Raw genomic sequence first — 18989 nt, 5'->3', positions numbered from 1 at the left:
ATATATTAGGGCTGTGAATCTTTGGGTGTCCCACGATTCGATTCAAAATCGATTTTTTTTCAATTCAACACGATTCTCGACTCAGAATAGCCACCCCAATTCATAGTGACTAGCAGTGTGGTGACTCAGAATAGCCACCCCAATTCATAGTGACTAGCAGTGTGGTGACTAATAATAGCCACCCCTATTCATAGTGACTAGCAGTGTGGTGACTCAGAATAGCCACCCCAATTCATAGTGACTAGCAGTGTGGTGACTTGGAATAGCCACCCCGATTCATAGTTACTAGCTGTGTGGGGACTCAGAATAGCCACCCCAATACATAGTGACTAGCAGTGTGGTGACTCAGAATAGCCACCCCAATTCATAGTGACTAGCAGTGTGGTGACTCAGAATAGTCACCCCAATTCATAGTGACTAGCAGTGTGGTGACTAATAATAGCCACACCAATTCATAGTGACAAGCAGTGTGGTGACTTGGAATAGCCACCCCGATTCATAGTTACTAGCAGTGTGATGACTTAGAATAGCCACCCCAATTCATAGTGACTAGCAGTGTGGTGACTAATAATCGCCACACCAATTCATAGTGACTAGCAGTGTGGTGACTCAGAATAGCCACACCAATTCATAGTGACTAGCAGTGTGGTGACTCAGAATAGCCACCCCAATTCATAGTGACTAGCAGTGTGGTGACTCAGAATAGTCACCCCAATTCATAGTGACTAGCAGTGTGGTGACTCAGAATAGCCACCCCAATTCATAGTGACTAGCAGTGTGGTGACTCAGAATACTACAACGGCTAAATTATGGCATGGATTAAGCAAAGAATGATAACATGATCCAATTGAAGAAACTGTTCAAACTCAAAGTGTTTACAAAGTCCAGGAAGAATCCTGATAAAAATCTGGAAGCTTCTTGAAAAAGGAGAACATTTTCTTCACCTCATAAACGATGAATAAAGACATTAACGACTTTTTATTTTGTTTGATCAGTCGTGTAACGGACACCGTTTGGAACTAATTAAAGTATGTAAATAAATCTTTCATTTCTAAATGCACCGGTATATACACTATATTGCCAAAAGTATTTGGCCACCCATCCAAATGGTTAGAATCAGGTGTCCTAATCACTTGGCCCGGGCCACAGGTGTATAAAACCAAGCACTTAGGCATGGAGACTGTTTCTACAAACATTTGTGAAAGAATGGGTCGCTCTCAGTGATTTCCAGCGTGGAACTGTCATAGGATGCCACCTGTGCAACAAATCCAGTTGTGAAATTTCCTCGCTCCTAAATATTCCAAAGTCAACTGTCGGCTTTATCATAAGAAAATGGAAGAATTTGGGAACAACAGCAACTCAGCCACAAAGTGGTAGGCCACAGAGAGGGGTCAGCGGATGCTGAAGCGCATAGTGCAAAGACTTTCTGCACAGTCAGTTGCTACAGAGCTCCAAACGTCATGTGACCTTCCAATTAGCCCACGTACAGTACGCAGAGAGCTTCATGGAATGGGTTTCCATGGCCGAGCAGCTGTATCTAAGCCACACATCACCAAGTTCAATGCAAAGCGTGGGATGCAGTGCTGTTAAGCAAGTCGCCACTGGACTCTAGAACAGTGGAGATGCCTTCTCTGGACTGATGAATCACGCTTTTTCATCTGGCATTCTGATGGACTAGTCTGGGTTTGGAGGTGGGAGAGAACGCTACATTTCAGAGTGCATTGTGCTGAGTACGAAATTTGGTGGAGGAGGAATTATGGTGTGGGGTTGTTTTTTAGGAGTTGGGCTTGGCAATGTAGTGTATATCTGTGACTTATAGTCTGGTGCAGCTAATATATGAAAACTTCTAAAATTCAGTGGCTGCCAAAATTTAGTCCGCAAAAATACAATAAGTTATTTAACGTATTTGCATTTGTATTTATTTATCTGCCTCACCTGCCTCGCCTGACCACACGTCCCAGCAGGGAAGCGATGGCTGACAAAAGAGGACTATCCACATTCACAGCAAGCGGGAAGTGAGACCGGAAGCTTAGCGAGAACCGCCCTCCCCCCTCCCCCCCAAAAAATCCCACATCCGGTTCTTCCGTGTCACCGCGGCAGCTGGTGTCGTCACAGTCGTCACGGATACAGTGAAACATTTCAAACGGCTCCTTTCTGGTAGAAACAACGCCGTAACAACGGCGCTTCCCTTTGGATTTGGACAAAGCGTACCGATGAAGATCCCGTTGTTTGCTGCTAGCCCTTATGAAGACACGCTCGCCTTTTGGAACGAGCCTCACCTTTCTCGCATCGTAGTTGGTGAAGTATTTACAATCCCGGTGATGCGGTTGGCTACAAAGTAACTGGAAATAAAAATTGGCTCTTGCAGGCGTCTTCCATGGTGTTTTGATTCTGGGTTAGGATGTCCGTCGCATGCTCGCAACTTTTCTGCTTATTTATAGTGGCTTTGAATACTTGAACGTGGCCAGTGCAGCTTCACAAAAGTAGGGAATGGATTGTTCCATGTTGTTGTTGTGCAGTTAGTGTCGTCTCCATGCAGAGCCCGGTCGGTGCCAGGCTGGTGTGTGCGTGCGTGGGAGCGTGTGTTTTACTTGATGATCTGAGGACAGTCGCTCCAGGCTTTGGCCTTTCGCTTGGCCAAGGCCAGCCAGGCCGGCTCCGTGGACACCTGCGGCGAGTCGATGGAGGGGAAGCGCTTGGACACGTCTTTGACAGCGGGTGGCGATGGCGTGGAGTCTGCGATTTCGACTAATCGGGGGGAAAAAAAAGAAAGAGTTAGTCACTAGTTAGTCAATAGTGTCCGTCAAAAATGCTAGCACGTACGAAAACCCAGATATTACTGTACTTTCCTAGGTTTACTCAGTACACAAACTGCATAATCAACTTTTGACACTGTAACGTCGTCCTAAATCGATTGATGTCACACGCAGAAAATTAAGACACAGCTGACATTTAGCCTACCAGTGACCGAGCTGGGCAGAGTGTTGGCTTTTTTCAGCTGTTCCCGGCGCTCAAATCGTCCCAGGAGGCTGTCGGGTCTCTTGGACTCCTCCGGCGTCTGCGCTTTAGAACCTGGACTGCCGCTACCGCTTCCTTTGCTGTCCGTGGGGCTCGACAAGACCACCTGCCCACAATGTAAGAAGAATGACGACTGGTGGAGGACGACAGGATTCTTTCGGAGACCGACTCACGCTCTCTCTGGATTGTTTTTCAGCCAACTTGGCTTCCCGTTGGCTGCGGCGCTCGTCACGGTTATGCTGCTGCTCCCTGAAGCCCTTCTGCTTCTGCAACGCCAGAGTGATCCACAAGGGACCCGCCTCCTTCTCCTGCAGTTTGGCGCTATCAAGCGAATGCCTGCTCTGTAGTGATGGCTTGTCTGCAGGACCACAAAGACACAGTGACAGTTAAGACTTTGTGACTGGTGACAATGCACCTTTAGGATGGACCCTACTGTAAAATGTTTGGTCCCTACATTTTGACAAAGTGATTCTGACCTCTCTTGATGAGTTCTGTTTTCCTGTCCGTCTTTTCCCTCCAAGGAATGTTGATGGAAGGAAAGAAGGATCTCTTCTCCTTTGGCTCCTCCTCTCCTTGCATCTGGCTTTGGCCGCTCCGCTGCAACTGGGCCACCGCTGACGTCTGATTCTGGTTGGCCGATTGCACCACAGTGGCGCTGAGAGCCACTTTAGGTAACGGCGACGGAGGAGGCGTCGGAACTCCGTCGGTAGGTTTTGGCGACGTAGGGAGTCTCCGGTAGAGCGACTGCTTGGAGGGCACACCGTCGTCTTCACAGTGTGGCGTCGGGCAGGGGGACTTTCCCGACCCGGCCCGAGGCATGACAGGGGAGGCTGATGCAAGCGAGTATTTCCCCAAACCGCCTTCTGTCTGAGGCGAGGCTGGACTAGCCTTGTCAGAGAAGACAGGGGAGGCGTCAGAGTCCGGCTCCATGGGGGTCAGAGGTGAAGGGACGCCATCAAAACTGTCTCCTGCACTGTAGCGCTTCTTCCTTTTCTCCATGGACTGTTCGCTGTGGAATCGAAGCGAGTAGTTAGTCCTCCTTAGCTTTATGCCAAACGGTGAAGGCTTGTCCTCGCTGTCCAGAATCTGCCCATCGTCCTCCAGTCTGCTTTCAGACTCTGCAGACACACTACTATCCCTACTCCTGGATTCCAGACCCTCAGGTTTTGCGCCTGGACTGGGAACAAGGAAGGAGGGGAGGTCTTTGGCAAACACACATTCTTCAGACCCTCTTTCTGAGATGCGTACAGTCTTACTCATCCTGTTCTGAGGTTTACGGCTTGTGGCCGGAGAGGCTGAAGCAGACGCGTCAGACGACATCGGTTCCTCTCCTGTGACTTTATCATCTGCACTGAAACACTCAGAGCTCCTGTTGGAATCTCCAAACTTCTTCTTTGCTGGGGTAATGGAGAACTTGGCGCTGGCAGACATGGTTTTTCTCAGGTGTGAGTGGGCGAACTCATGCTCATCCTCGTGGCTGACTTCATGTTGGTTCCTGCTGGGTTCCAGGTACTCGTCGCACTTGCTCTCCTCCACACCCTTGAATATTTTGGATCTGATGGTTGCCCACTCCGCCAAGACGCCAGCCCCTGACAGGTCGGTAAACAATGTGGACTCGGTGAGGGATTTCGTCTTGCCTGACTTGCGTTCCGGTGACATCTTGCTTTTGGTGGGTGGTGGTGTTCCTTGGGCCTTTCTGTCCTCGCCGAGACCCAGTAGAGATTTGCAGGCGGTGTCCTTGATCTGGTCCAGATTGACAGCCGTCCCGCATAGCTGCGCCCCCGTCACCAGAATAGCGGTGTGGGGTACATATGGAGAGCTTTGCCGGATGGGCGAGCCTAGTGCAATAGAGGACTTAGTGCCTTGGTTTAGACCACCTCCAGTGCCAACATGGGCGCTGGCGGCTGAAGTGACAGGCGTTAAGTTGACCTTTTGGAAGAGGATTTCTTTTTCTCCAGAGGAAACCTGGAAAGAGAAAGGCCTCTGTCGCTCCTCCATCTCTCTCCAGCGAAGCTCCTCGGCTCTCCTCTTCTTCTCCTGAGGATCGGAGAACCCATCCAAGTCTTCCTCTGCCATCCTCTTCTGCTCCTCTTTTTGTTTTTCTTCAATCTCCTGTAACCGTTTCTTCTCAGCCTCTTTCTTTTTCTTCATCTTTTCTTTTTCCTCCCTCAGCTTCTCCAAACGAACCCGCTCAGTATCCATCTCTTTCTGCCTTCTCGCCTCCTCCTCTTCCTGCCGCCTCTTCCTCTCCTCTTCCTCCTTCCATATTTTCTCCTCCTGCAGTCTCCTCACTTCCTCCTCCTCTCGCTGCCTGCGCTCTTCTTCCTTTCTCATCCTTCTCTCCTCTTCCTCTCTCCTCCTCTGAGACTCCTCCTGAAGCCTCCTCAGTTCTTCCTCTTCTCGGTGCCTGCGCTCTTCTTCCTTTCTCATCCTTCTCTCCTCTTCCTCTCTCCTCCTCTGAGACTCTTCCTGAAGCCTCCTCAGTTCTTCCTCCTCTCGCTGCCTGCGCTCTTCTTCCTTTCTCATCCTTCTCTCCTCTTCCTCTCTCCTCCTCTGAGCTTCCTCCTGAAGCCTCCTCAGTTCTTCCTCCTCATGCTGCTGTTGTTTTCGACGCCTTTCCTCCTCGAGCCTCAGCTGCTCTGCTCTCTTTCTCCTCTCTTCGTCCTCCAGCTCCCTCCTCTTCGCTTGCAGTCTTTCTTCATCCATCACTTTGTGTTTCTTCAGGGTTTCGGTGGATTCTTCCACAGAAGATCTGCGTTGATGATCTGCGGAGACACCTGCTGCTTCCAGTTCCTCCTCTACCAAGCCAGGAATGGACACTTCTTGGAGATCCTGTAGATGTGGAGGTGTCATTAGAAAGGTTTACCACTACGAGTAAATACACGGCATAAGAAAATATCCTTCTTACTTGTGTAAAGCGTCTGTGCTTGCGTGAAACCCTCTGATTCTTGGGTTTGACAGACAGCCTATGCTTGGCCGCAGTGTTGTCCAGGAGAGGAACAGAATGTGGAACAGCGTCAAGGTTGACGGACTCTATGGTGCCACTGGGCGGGAGAACTCTTTTGGACCTGGGGGACTTGACTGGGGTACCGTGTTGTCTTGCTTGAGGAGTTACCTGCATTTTGAAGCCAGAGAAAATAACTACATTCACCTCAAAATTCACTCAAATGAAGTGTGATCAGTAAAATGAAAATTACCTACCATTGGCTCTTGTTTGGCCGGTTCAGTCTCTACTTGTGCCATCACCCTCAGAGGGCTGCGAGGTACCTCCTCCTCCTCATCTGAACTTCCTTCATCCCCTTCACTTCTTCTCAGAGAGGGGGGCTTCTGGCCAAATTTTATAGTCTGCGCAATCTGCTTCTAAGCGATGACAACAAGGTAAAATGTTGAGTATGGACTAAAGATGAACGAAGCGTTGCATTATTTCAGGCGGGACTACAATTCTGCCACATAATGCTGCTTTTTCACTGCATACTACTAGAATATTGGTTGGGAAATTACCAAAATTCAATGGTCAAATCAACATCAGAACCCGATATTGATAAAACCTTGTCAAAAAGCATGTGGTTCAACGTTATGTTTGAGTTGCTCAACGTCAAGACCTAATTCAACAAGTTCTCAACGTTGTTGTAATGTCTTGTGCCTTCTCTCCTTCTATTGGTTCCAAGAATAGAAACAGGAAGAAGCCAACACGGAGCCCTGTTGACAAACGTAATATTTCTATGGACGACCTTCAGTACGCCAGTGAGTAAATAAGTCTCCGACGTGTCAATGCTTGAGGACAACGGAGGAAAGCAATGGAGCTCAGGGGTGCGTTGATGCCTGACCTGCAGATTTTTTACTTTATCCGAGACGTTCTCCTGGGACATGGTGACGTGATCCGGGCCGTCCTCCTGCACGGACTCCTCCGGGATGAAGATGCTGTCGTGCGAGAGGGCTCGCGATCCAATGGGATTCAGTTCCCTGCGGAGGAATGGCAGCCTGTTCAGTTGTGCCGCATAACCTTTCATTGTTCATGGAGTGTCGCCCCGGACTCATTTGTTTCAAGACGTCAAACATCTCTCGTCTTTTATTAGCTGTCAGCGGAAGGCCTCACGCCTCTGCGGGGATATTGCACAACTGCAGCTTGTTTATGAGGCGTACTGAGTTTACACGTTTTTCAGGAAAGTTCGATGCCGAGCCAAAGAGGACTATCAAGCATTCTGTCATTCTGGAATATGAGATTCAAAGTGAAATGTGCAAACACAGTGTGCTGCTATCAAATGTGGGATAAGAGGTGGAAGTAACGCACCTTAGACTTTGATTGAGCTCCTCCTCATCAGATACGACTCCATTGCACACTTCCCCCGTGGAAAAACTGGCCTTTAGCTGCGCTCCATCGAAGCCCCCCTTGGCCTCGCGCTTCTTCTTCTTCCCAAATAGACGTCGGAAGGGCTGGAATTTTCCCTGCCGCCTCCTCTTCTCTGCTGGCAAAGAGAGACGCGTGATAACCGCCGCTCGGCAGCAATTGTTTAACCAGTCTTTATATCACCGGCTGAGTAATGAGCAGGACGGTGGCCTTTGGAGCCGCGTTGACTGCCGTGGATGGGATGAAATGCAAAGAAAGCAGATAGAGTGAGAGGATGCACAGGAAGTAGGGAGGGAAAAGACAAACCTCATGCATTGAAATATAGAAACGGCGCCTTCGGCCACAGCAGGTTAGGAAACAAAGCGGGGAAAGGAGGCCATCATGATAAGCTAGATTCCATTCTGATCTGGCTCTTCAAAAACTGTGGCCTTACTGTAACACATCATGATGTCAATGTTAATGATCTTTTCTCAAGCTATAAAACATTGACACTCAACAAGTAAAAAAAAGTCATATCTTTATGGCCGCTTTTGATTATGTTCCTGCTATAAGGAAGTGATTGCCATTTTTCTCTGCCTTTGGGTGAAGTCAATACAAACTTTTTGACCGGCTTCCGCTGGATAGTGAAATTGTGCTGTATGTTTTTTCGGAAGGGGTCGAGGCTCTATACGACGGCACTCTACAATCTACACCAGGGATGTCCAAAGTGTGGCCCCGCGGCCATTTGCGGCCAGTAGCTAATTTTGTAACGGCCCACGGCACACTCTGAAATTACTAATAAAAATAAAACTAATAAAAACTGTGCACCATTGATTGGGCCATGTGAATTTGTTTTATAGTGCCCTTGTGTCTATATTAGTTGTGGACTTCTTTGATCTGTCCTCAGAGGCTACTGTTCACTTCAGCGTAGTTATAAAGAAAAAACATTCAAAAGTGGAATAAAACAGCAAACAGGTGGAATTTAACAAGAAAAAGTTGCTCTGTTAACTGTAACAACACAAAGATGCCATTCAGGCTGTCTTTTGTCTTTAAGGCTTTCATTTCTCCAAAAATATGAATGAATTATGTTGTTATGAATCATTGACCTTTTTAAGGCTCTACTTACTTCACATCAAATATCATGAAATATTCCCAAGTTTGGTGGAAAATAATGCATATTTTGTGTGTTTGCCAAATAAAAAAAAAACGTTTTATTTGACAAAAAGGGAATAAAACAAAACATAAAAAACTCATGATCGACGGAAAGACCTGAAGTTGATCTAGAGCCTTAAGTGAGACTTAAAAAAATATATGACATATTTTTAACACTTTTTTGGATCCCTAGGAATTTTAGTAGGATTTTTTTTAAACTATCATTGGTCAAAAAATAATGAATAAAAGTGTTGTGAATTACTGACCTATTCAAGGCTCCAATTATTTCACATCAAATATGTTAAAATATTCTACATTCTTTGGGGAAAATATTGCATATTTTGTGTGTTTTCCAGATAAAGAACCAACATTTAATTCGCCGAAAAGGATATAAAATAAACAAATAATAAAAACATAAAGTAATAAAAACCTATAATCGACAGACAGATCTGAAGCTGATCTAGAGACTTAAGTGGGACTTAAAAAATGTACGACATATTTTTAACACTTTTTTGGATAAAATGAAAATAATGCATATTTTGTGTGTTTGCCAAATAAAAAATAAAAAACGTTTTATTTGACAAAAAGGGAATAAAACAAAACATAAAAAACTCATGATCGACGGAAAGACCTGAAGTTGATCTAGAGCCTTAAGTGGGACTTAAAAAAAAAAAAAAGACATATTTTTAACACTTTTTTTTGGATCCCTAGGAATTTTTGTGGGATTTTTTTTTTCAAACTATCATTGGTCAAAAAATAACAATGAATAAAAGTGTTGTAAATATTGACCTATTCAAGGCTCAAATATGATCAAATATTCTGCATTTTTTGGGGAAAATATTGCATTGAGACTTCAGAAAATTATGACATATTTTTAACACTTTTATGAGTAAGGCCCTTTTGGATCTCTAGAAATTTTAGTAGGATTTTTTTTTAAACTATCATTGGTCAAAAAATAACAATGAATAAAAGTGTTGTGAATTACTGACCTATTCAAGGCTCCAATTATTTCACATCAAATATGTTAAAATATTCTACATTTTTGGGGGAAAATATTGCATATTTTGTGTGTTTTCCACATAAAGAACCAACATTTAATTCGCCGAAAAGGATATAAAATAAACAAATAATAAAAACATAAAAAAGTAATAAAAACCTATAATCGACAGACAGATCTGAAGCTGATCTAGAGACTTCAGTGGGACTTAAAAAATGTACGACATATTTTTAACACTTTTTTTGGATAAAATGAAAATAATGCATATTTTGTGTGTTTGCCAAATAAAAAATAAAAAACGTTTTATTTGACAAAAAGAAAATAAAACAAAACATAAAAAACTCATGATCGACGGAAAGACCTGAACTTGATCTAGAGCCTTAAGTGAGACTTGAAAAAATATGACATATTTTTAACACTTTTTTTTTGGATCCCTAGGAATTTTTGTGGGATTTTTTTTTTTTCAAACTATCATTGGTCAAAAAATAACAATGAATAAAAGTGTTGTAAATATTGACCTATTCAAGGCTCAAATATGATCAAATATTCTAAATTTTTGGGGGAAAATATTGCATTGAGACTTCAGAAAATGATGACATATTTTTACCCCTTTTATGAGTAAGGCCCTTTTGGATCTCTAGGAATTTTAGTAGGATTTTTTTTAAAACTATCATTGGTCAAAAAATAACAATGAATAAAAGTGTTGTGAATTACTGACCTATTCAATGCTCCAATTATTTCACATCAAATATGTTAAAATATTCTACATTTTTTGGGGAAAATATTGCATATTTTGTGTGTTTTCCAGATAAAGAACCAACATTTAATTCGCCGAAAAGGATATAAAACAAACAAATAATAAAAATAAAAAACATTAAAAAAGTAATAAAAACCTATAATCGACAGACAGATCTGAAGCTGATCTAGAGACTTAAGTGAGACTTAAAAAATGTACGACATATTTTTAACACTTTTTTTGGATCCTTAGGAATTTTAGTGGGGTTTTAAAAAAATCCCACTAAAATTCATTGGTCAAAAAATAACAATGAATAAACGTGTTGTGAATTACTGACCTATTCAAGGCTCCAATTATTTCACATCAAATATGTTAAAATATTCTACATTTTTTGGGGAAAATATTGCATATTTTATGTGTTTTCCAGGTAAAGAACCGACATTTAATTCGCCGAAAAGGATAGAAAACAAACAAATAATAAAAAAAAAACTTAAAAAAGTAATAAAAACCTATAATCGACAGACAGATCTGAAGCTGATCTCGAGACTTAAGTGGGACTTAAAAATGTACGACATATTTTAAACACTTTTTTGGATCCTTAGGAATTTTAGTGGGATTTCTTTTTTAAACTATCATTGGTCAAAAAATAACAATGAATAAAAGTGTTGTGAATTACTGACCTATTCAAGGCTCCAATTATTTCACATCAAATATGTTAAAATATTCTACATTTTTGGGGGAAAATATTGCATATTGTGTGTGTTTTCCAGATAAAGAACCAACATTTTATTTGCCGAAAAGGATATAAAACAAACAAATAATAAAAATAAAAAAGATAAAAAAATAATAAAAACCTATAATCGACAGACAGATCTGAAGCTGATCTCGAGACTTAAGTGGGACTTAAAAAATGTACGACATATTTTTAACACTTTTTTGGATCCTTAGAAATTTTAGTGGGATTTTTTTTTAAACTATCATTGGTCAAAAAATAACAATGAATAAAAGTGTTGTGAATTACTGACCTATTCAAGGCTCCAATTATTTCACATCAAATATATTAAAATATTCTAAATTTTTGGGGGAAAATATTGCATATTTTATGTGTTTTCCAGATAAAGAACCAACATTTAATTTGCCGAAAAGGACATAAAACAAACAAATAATAATTTGGAAAAAAACATTAAAAAATGATAAAAACCTATAATCGACAGACAGATCTGAAGTTAATCTAGAGCCTTAAGTGGGACTTAGAAAATGTACGACATTTTTTTAACACTTTTTTGGATCGCTAGGAATTTTTGTGGGATTTTTTTTTTAAACTATCATTGGTCAAAAAATAACGAATACAAGTGTTGTGAATTATTGACCTAATCAAGGCTCCAATTACTTCACATCAAATATGATCAAATATTTTACATTTTGGGGGGAAATATTGCATATTTTGTGTGTTTTCCAGATAAAGAACCAACATTTTCTTCGCCGAAAAAGACATAAAACAAACAAGTTAAAAAAAACCATAAAAAAATAATAAAAACCTATAATCGACAGACATATCTGAAGCTGATCTAGAGACTTAAGTGAGACTTAAAAAAATGCATGACGTATTTTTAAAACTTTTATAAGTAGGGCCCTTTTGGATCCTCAGGAATTTCAGTGGGATTTTTTTAAACTATCATTGGTCAAAGAATAACAATGAATAAAAGTGTTATTGACCTATTCAAGGCTCCAATAACTTCAAATCCATCCATCCATCCATTTTCTACCGCTTATTCCCTTTGGGGTCGCGGGGGGCGCTGGAGCCTATCTCAGCCACAATCGGGCGGAAGGCGGGGTACACCCTGGACAAGTCGCCACCTCAAATCAAACATGATAAAATATTCTAAATTTTTTGGGGTAAATATTGCATATTTTGTGTGTTTTCCATACAAAAAACTTTCTTTGCCGAAAAGGACATAAAACAAACAAATAACAAATAAAGAAAACATAAAAAAAGAATATAAACCTATAATCGACAGACAGATCTGAAGCTGATTTAGAGACTTAAGTGAGACTTAAAAAATGTATGACATTTTTAACACTTTTATAATTAGGGCCCTTTTGGATCCTCAGGAATCTTTGTGGGATTTTTTTTTAAACTATCATTGGTCAAAAAATAACAATGAATAAAAGTGTTATTGACCTATTCAAAGCTCCAATTATTTCAAATCAAACATGATACAATATTCAGAATTTTTAAGGGTAAATATTGCGTATTTCGTGTGTTTACCATACAAAGAACTTTCTTCGCCGAAAAGGACATAAATCAAAGAAATAACAAATTTAAAAAAACCATAAAAAAATTATATAAACCTATAATCGACACACAGATCTGAAGCTGATCTAGAGACTTAAGTGAGACTTGAAAAAATTATGACATATTTTTAAAAATTTTATAAGGAATTTTAGCGGGATTTTTTTTTTTTAAACTAACATTGCTCCAAAAAATAACATTGAATTAAAATGTATGGTGTTATGAAAAACTGACCTGTTTAAGGAACCAATTACTTCACGTTCAATATTCCACTATAATTAATATTTTTTGGGGGGGTTGGGGGGAACGACTATTGCATGTTTTTTGTTTTTTCCATAAAAAACAGGGGTTTCTTTAAAAATGAAAGCAACATTAAAAATGCATATTTTTCAGCTTCATATTGACGGAAAGTTGCTCTGGAGATTTAAGTATTGAATAATTAAAAACAGATTAAAATAATATATGACTTAATTTTTTACTTTTTTATGACTGGGTCTCCAGGACCTCACTTAAAAGGAGCCCTAAAACTGAAAAAAAAGTCTATATATTGTATTGGTTTTGAAAATGAAAAATATCAAAATAGCCCACGCGTGGTTTAATTTCTCAGTGTGTGTCCTTCAGTGGAAAAAGTTTGGACACCCCTGCTCTCCACGTCTGTGCCGCCGGGCATTGATCTGACAAGGAGGGCCCGGGACCCGTATCGCTTTCAGAGCTATTTGTAGCAACGGGTGTGGAGTTTCACTTGAAACGATGTGGCGGACCTCCTCGCATTTTGGTGCATTGCTGGGAACCGCAAAGTTTCTTTTCCAAGAGCATAGAGTCACGGCGGGAGCATCAAATTCTTCGTAACAGAAAATAGCTGAGAAGCACTACTCTAAAGCAACAACGTGCCGTACTTTTAACGTGGAACAACTTCTCTGATGTAGTGTTAGCATCGGTGCTAAATCTACATGTTTCGGATGGGCTTATTTTACTATTGATTCTTACAAAATATATACAGTGTTCAATTATGTTTTTGAAAATAACTGACTCAAGCATTAAAAAAAAACATTAGATAAGGACAGGTTCATTCATTTATTGACCTGTTTACTCTTAACACAGCTTAGTCCGCCAGAGAATAAGAGGACGTAGCAGGAGGGATGAGTGTTGCCAACTCAGCGACTTTGTCGTTATATCTCGCAAGTGTTACGACCGAACTCCGTACAATGGACACCTTGATTTACGAACCCCTGAACTTTACAATCAACGAATATATATATATATATATATATATATATATATATATATATATATATATATATATATATATATATATATATATATATATATATATATATAATAAATAAAAAAATTCTAGAACATTTTTCTGTGATTAATCAGGATTAATCACAGATCTAGAGTGTGATTGATCTGATTAAAACAAATTAATCACTTGATAGCCCTTAGATATACAGTATAAATGTTAATTTTTGTATATGTATACATACATATACAGTATGTACAGTATATATATGTAGCAGAGTGGTTAACACTGTGAACCAAGGGGTACTGGGTACGAATCCCGGTCAGGTTACAAGGCTCCAGCCAAAAGAGTCAGTGTTTTTTTACACGTCCATTTGTAGTTAACTGAGACAGGTTCTCATTTAAATATGTCATTGGGGCACGAAAATCTGGTATTCAGCCAACCAAGGATAGCTGAGTGGTTAAAGCAGCTGGCTTCCAATCAAAAAGGACTGGATAAACTCCGGCTGGAAGAGTTACTTTTTTGTATCATAGTTTGCTGAGACAGTTTCTCAATTAAATATGTAATTGGGGCCCGAAATCTTGGCTCCAGCAGACCAATGATAGCTGAGTGGTTAAGGCAGCTAGCTCTCACTCAAAGGGGATTGGTTTCAAATCCAAGTCATGCCATGCAGTGACTAGGAAAGATCCAACTGGAAGAGTTACTGTTTTACATCCTAGTTTACTAGGACAGGTTATGTCATTGGAGCCCAAAAACTGTGAATTGGCAGACAAAGGATAGCCGAGTGGTTATAGCATCTATCTCCCAATCAAAGGGTACAAGGTTCAAATCCAAGTCATGGTCGAGCAGTGACTAGGAAAGCTCCAGCTGGGGGAGTTACTGTTTTATATCATAATCTTCTCAGACAGCTTCTCAAATAAATATGTCATTGGAGCCCGAAATCTTACCTCAAGAACACCAAGAATAGCTGAATGGTTAAACAGCTAGTGCCCAAATCAAAGGGTCCTGGGTTCAATTCCAGTCAGGTCGATCGGCTTGCCAAGCCAAAGAATGCAGGAGTGGGGACGCTGGACAATGTGGGGGTGTTTCACCTCCCCCACACAGAGTAAAGTTAAGTGGTAGTGGGTTAATCAACTTATAGTTAAAAAGGTAAGTATGGGTAATAATAATAAATAATCTATAGTCCAAAAAGTCAAGGGTAACCTCGGGGGTTAGCTCCTCCTGTGTTCCGAGGCTAAAGTTGGTAAGTGTACCATCGTAATTCCTAGGCTGGGATGGGTGGGAATAGGAACATGAATAATTAATCATAGGGAGCGTTGACCAATTAGCTCTTCTGGGTCTGACAGACAATTAGCAATAAAGTAATAATTGGAAAATGAAACCAAAAAATTGAGGAGTTGGTTGGTTAATTAATGAACACTGATTGGTTAATTGAAAAAAAAAAAAAAATCAACATAAAACATTTTTTATTAAATTTGTTCTTTATGTAATTAAATACATAAATAAAATCAACATACATTTTATTTTTAATTAAATTTGTTCTTTATGTAATTAAAAACATAAATAAAATCAACATACATTTTTTTTTTAATTAAATTTGTTCATTATCGTTAATTAATACCTTTCCAATTACTCAATTTTTCATTTAATTTTCCAATTGATTACTTTAATTATCTGTCAGACCCAGAAGAGCTAATTGGTCAACACTCACAGTGATTAATTATTCATGTTCCTATTCCCACCCATCCCAGCCTAGGAATTACGATGGTACACTTACCAACTTTAGCCTCGGAACACAGGAGGAGCTAACCCCCGAGGTTACCCTTGATTTTTTGGACTATAGACTATTTATTATTATTACCCATACTTACCTTTTTAACTATAAGTTAATGAACCCACTACCACTTATCTTTACTCTGTGTTGGGGAGGTGAAACACCCCCACATTGTCCTGCGTCCCCACTCCTGCATTCTTTGGCTTGGCAAGCCGATCGACCTGACTGGGATTGAACCCAGGACCCTTTGATTGGGCGCTAGCTGTTTAACCATTCAGCTATTCTTGGTCTTCTTGAGGCAAGATTTCGGGCTCCGATGACATATTTATTTGAGAAGCTGTCTCAGAAAATTATGATATAAAACAGTAACTCCCCCAGCTGGAGCTTTCCTAGTCACTGCTCGACCATGACTTGGATTTGAACCTAGTATCCTTTGATTGCTATAACCACTCGGCTATCCTTGGTCTGCCAATTTAGAGTTTTCGGGCCCCAATGACATAACCTGTCCTAGTAAACAATGATATACAACAGTAATTCCTCCAGTTGGAACTCTCCTAGTCACTGCACGACATGACGTGGATTTGAAACAAATCCCCTTTGAGTGAGACCTAGCTGCCTTAACCACTCAGCTATCCTTGGTCCCCCACTTAAGAGTTTTCGGGCCCCAATGACATAACCTGTCCTAGTAAACTATGATATAAAACAATAACTCCCCTAGCTGGAGCTTTCCTAGTCACTGCTCGACCATGACTTGGATGTGAACCTAGTATCCTTTGATTGGGACTTAGCTGCCTTAACCACTCAGCTATCCTTGGTCTGCCAATTAAGAGTTTTCGTACATGTGGCGCAATGTTTTATCAACAAATCCAAAAATACATTTTACCGTTAGTATATCAGAAAAAATATGATCATATATTCATGTTATTTTATATTTACAATATTGAAACCCACACAATTGTCGCTGTTGTTTTTGGTATTGTATTTTATGTAATATTATATTATTATATATTAGATCACATATTAATATATGTGATATATAATACATACACCTATATGTATTATATTATAATTTATATATTATATATTTTTTGTATTATATTTTGATATTGATATGACATATTTACGTATGAACCCCGTGTGTTTCCGCCATGTTGCGACTGATATTGATGGGCACCGCCAGCTCTACTCTCACTGTTGCGTGCGAGTGACACTCGAGTGCCAGCCGGGTTCCCATGCAGCATGCTCCATCTCTCTGGTTCAGGGTCTCTCCTTTTGATACAATGCCCGTGATGCAGCGCCGAGGGCCTGCTCACACGCTCATGCGTAAAACGAGACAGGACGTGGAAACACTCTCCGGCAGCGGCGGGCTGCAGCCCCTCACGGCGAGCACTTAGCGGCCTGAGCCCTGGAGCCTCCTGCTGGTTTCTCACGCCGGCCATCTGATCGGTGAATCAGGTGAAGGCTGAACAGGCCGCGGGGCAGCAGGAGGCTTTCACATGTGCAGAGACTATGCTCACTGATGGACAGTCAGCAAAAAAAAAACAGTCAAGTAATCCAGGCTCAGAATGCAAATTCATTTTGCCTCTCATCCGCATCCTTGATTGCTCCCTTGGCACTGCTCCAGTGTGACACTAACTGGCTGCTTCACTGGGGAAATGGATTAAAAGTGGAATTATATTTATATAGCGCTTTTCTCTAGTGACTCAAAGCGCTTTTACATAGTGAAACCCAATATCTAAGTTACATTTAAACCAGTGTGGGTGGCACTGGGAGCAGGTGGGTAAAGTGTCTTGCCCAAGGACACAACAGCAGTGACTAGGACGGCGGAAGCGGGGATCGAACCTGGAACCCTCAAGTTGCTAGCACGGCCACTCTACCAACCGAGCTATGCCTGCCATTTTTTTGGCAAATTTCGCCTATCATTCACAATGCCAATGCAAGACAACATATGTTGTTTTCATTTTTAATGCATCTTAATTTGTAATATATACACATAAGTACCGTATTTTCCGGACCATAGGCTGCACCGGATTATAAGGCGCACTGCCGATTAATGGTCTATTTTCAATCTGTTTTCATATATAAGCATACTTGCCAACCCTCCCGAATTTTCCGGGAGACTCCCGAAATTCAGCGCCTCTCCCGAAAACCTCCCGGGACAAATATTCTCCCGAAAATCTCCCGGTTTTCAGCCGGAGCTGGAAGCCACGCCCCCTCCAGCTCCATGCAGACCTGAGTGAGGACAGCCTTTTTTCATGACGGGAGGACAACAGGGTGACAAGAACTAAATCATCCAGACTAGAGATAAATTGTATTATTATGTTTATCTTAGAGAGGAGCCAGATGAGGTGGTTCGGGCATCTGGTCAGGATGCCACCCGAGCGCCTCCCTAAGGAGGTGTTTAGGGCATGTCCAACCGGTAGGAGGCCACGAGGAAGACCCAGGACACGTTGGGAAGACTATGTCTCCCGGCTGGCCTGGGAACGCCTCGGGATCCCCCGGGAGGAGCTGGACGAAGTGGCTGGGGAGAGGGAAGTCTGGGCTTCCCTGCTTAGGCTGCTGCCCCCGCGACCCGTCCTCGGATAAGCGGAAGAAGATGGATGGATGGATGGATGGATGTTTATCTTACCTAAAAATAAATATATTTATTAATTAAAAAAATAAATAAATACATTTTTACTATATTTTGCTAAAAACATCAAAATTAATTTTATTTTATTTTTTATTTTTTTCCTGACTCCTTATTACATGCAGCCATATAATTATACATTAAAATAAACATATTTGAAATAATTGATTTTAAATTATCATAATAATTCATTTAAAATGACCATATTTAATTATTAAAATAATTGCTTGTTTATCAACAACTTTAGCATTTTATTCATTACATTTTGAAACTCTCAGAAGCCAAGTTATGTTATATTCCTTAATTTTTATTTATGCAAGTTTGAAGTATCAATTATCCAAACACAGTTTTGTTTGCATATTTTCAGGATGTAGATATATATATAAATATATATATGTATGAAATACTTGACTTGGTGAATTTTAGCTGTCAATCTACTTCTCCCCTCTTAACCACGCCCCGCCACACCCCCGACCACGCCCCCACACCCCACCTCCCGAAATCGGAGGTCTCAAGGTTGGCAAGTATGTATAAAAGTATAGGGCGCATTGAAGGAGTCATATTATTATCATTTGTTTTCTAAATGTAAAACACTACATAACATGTGATGCTGGTTCTTTGGTCAAAATGTTGCATAGATTATATTTTACAGATCATCTTCAAGCCGCTTTCTGACAGTCGCTTCCGGATGCGCCGTTTTGTGGGCGGTCTTATTTACGTGGCTCACCTTCGACAGCCTCTTCTCCCTGTCATCTTTGTTGTAGCGGAGTAGCGTGCAAGGACGGGAGTGGAAGAAGTGTCAAAAGATGGAGCTAACTGT

General features: G+C 41.0%; 1 protein-coding gene across 5 annotated transcripts in view; it reads right to left on the bottom strand.

The window, feature by feature from the left end:
- Window positions 1-438: 438 nt before the first annotated feature.
- The window catches only part of cracd (capping protein inhibiting regulator of actin dynamics), a 44949-nt gene continuing 26398 nt past the window's right edge, over window positions 439-18989 (bottom strand). For 3 of the 5 annotated variants that reach the window (XM_061978153.2, XM_061978150.2, XM_061978155.2), the window contains 8 exons: window positions 7310-7484; window positions 6846-6981; window positions 6220-6378; window positions 5927-6133; window positions 3495-5850; window positions 3192-3376; window positions 2962-3124; window positions 439-2748 (listed from right to left, as the gene is read on the bottom strand). In XM_061978153.2, coding sequence (XP_061834137.2) covers window positions 2588-2748; window positions 2962-3124; window positions 3192-3376; window positions 3495-5850; window positions 5927-6133; window positions 6220-6378; window positions 6846-6887 — 3273 coding nt within the window. In that variant the 5' untranslated portion in view covers window positions 6888-6981; window positions 7310-7484 and the 3' untranslated portion in view covers window positions 439-2587. The remainder of the gene's footprint in view (window positions 2749-2961; window positions 3125-3191; window positions 3377-3494; window positions 5851-5926; window positions 6134-6219; window positions 6379-6845; window positions 6982-7309; window positions 7485-18989) is intronic. The other 2 variants (XM_061978154.2, XM_061978152.2) reach the window with 1 other exon arrangement.

The sequence above is a fragment of the Nerophis lumbriciformis genome, linkage group LG18 (assembly GCF_033978685.3).
Source record: "Nerophis lumbriciformis linkage group LG18, RoL_Nlum_v2.1, whole genome shotgun sequence".
NCBI lineage: Eukaryota > Metazoa > Chordata > Actinopteri > Syngnathiformes > Syngnathidae > Nerophis > Nerophis lumbriciformis.
The sequence above is the reverse complement of the archived record's forward strand: the minus strand, read 5'-3'. Positions and strand labels throughout refer to the sequence as shown.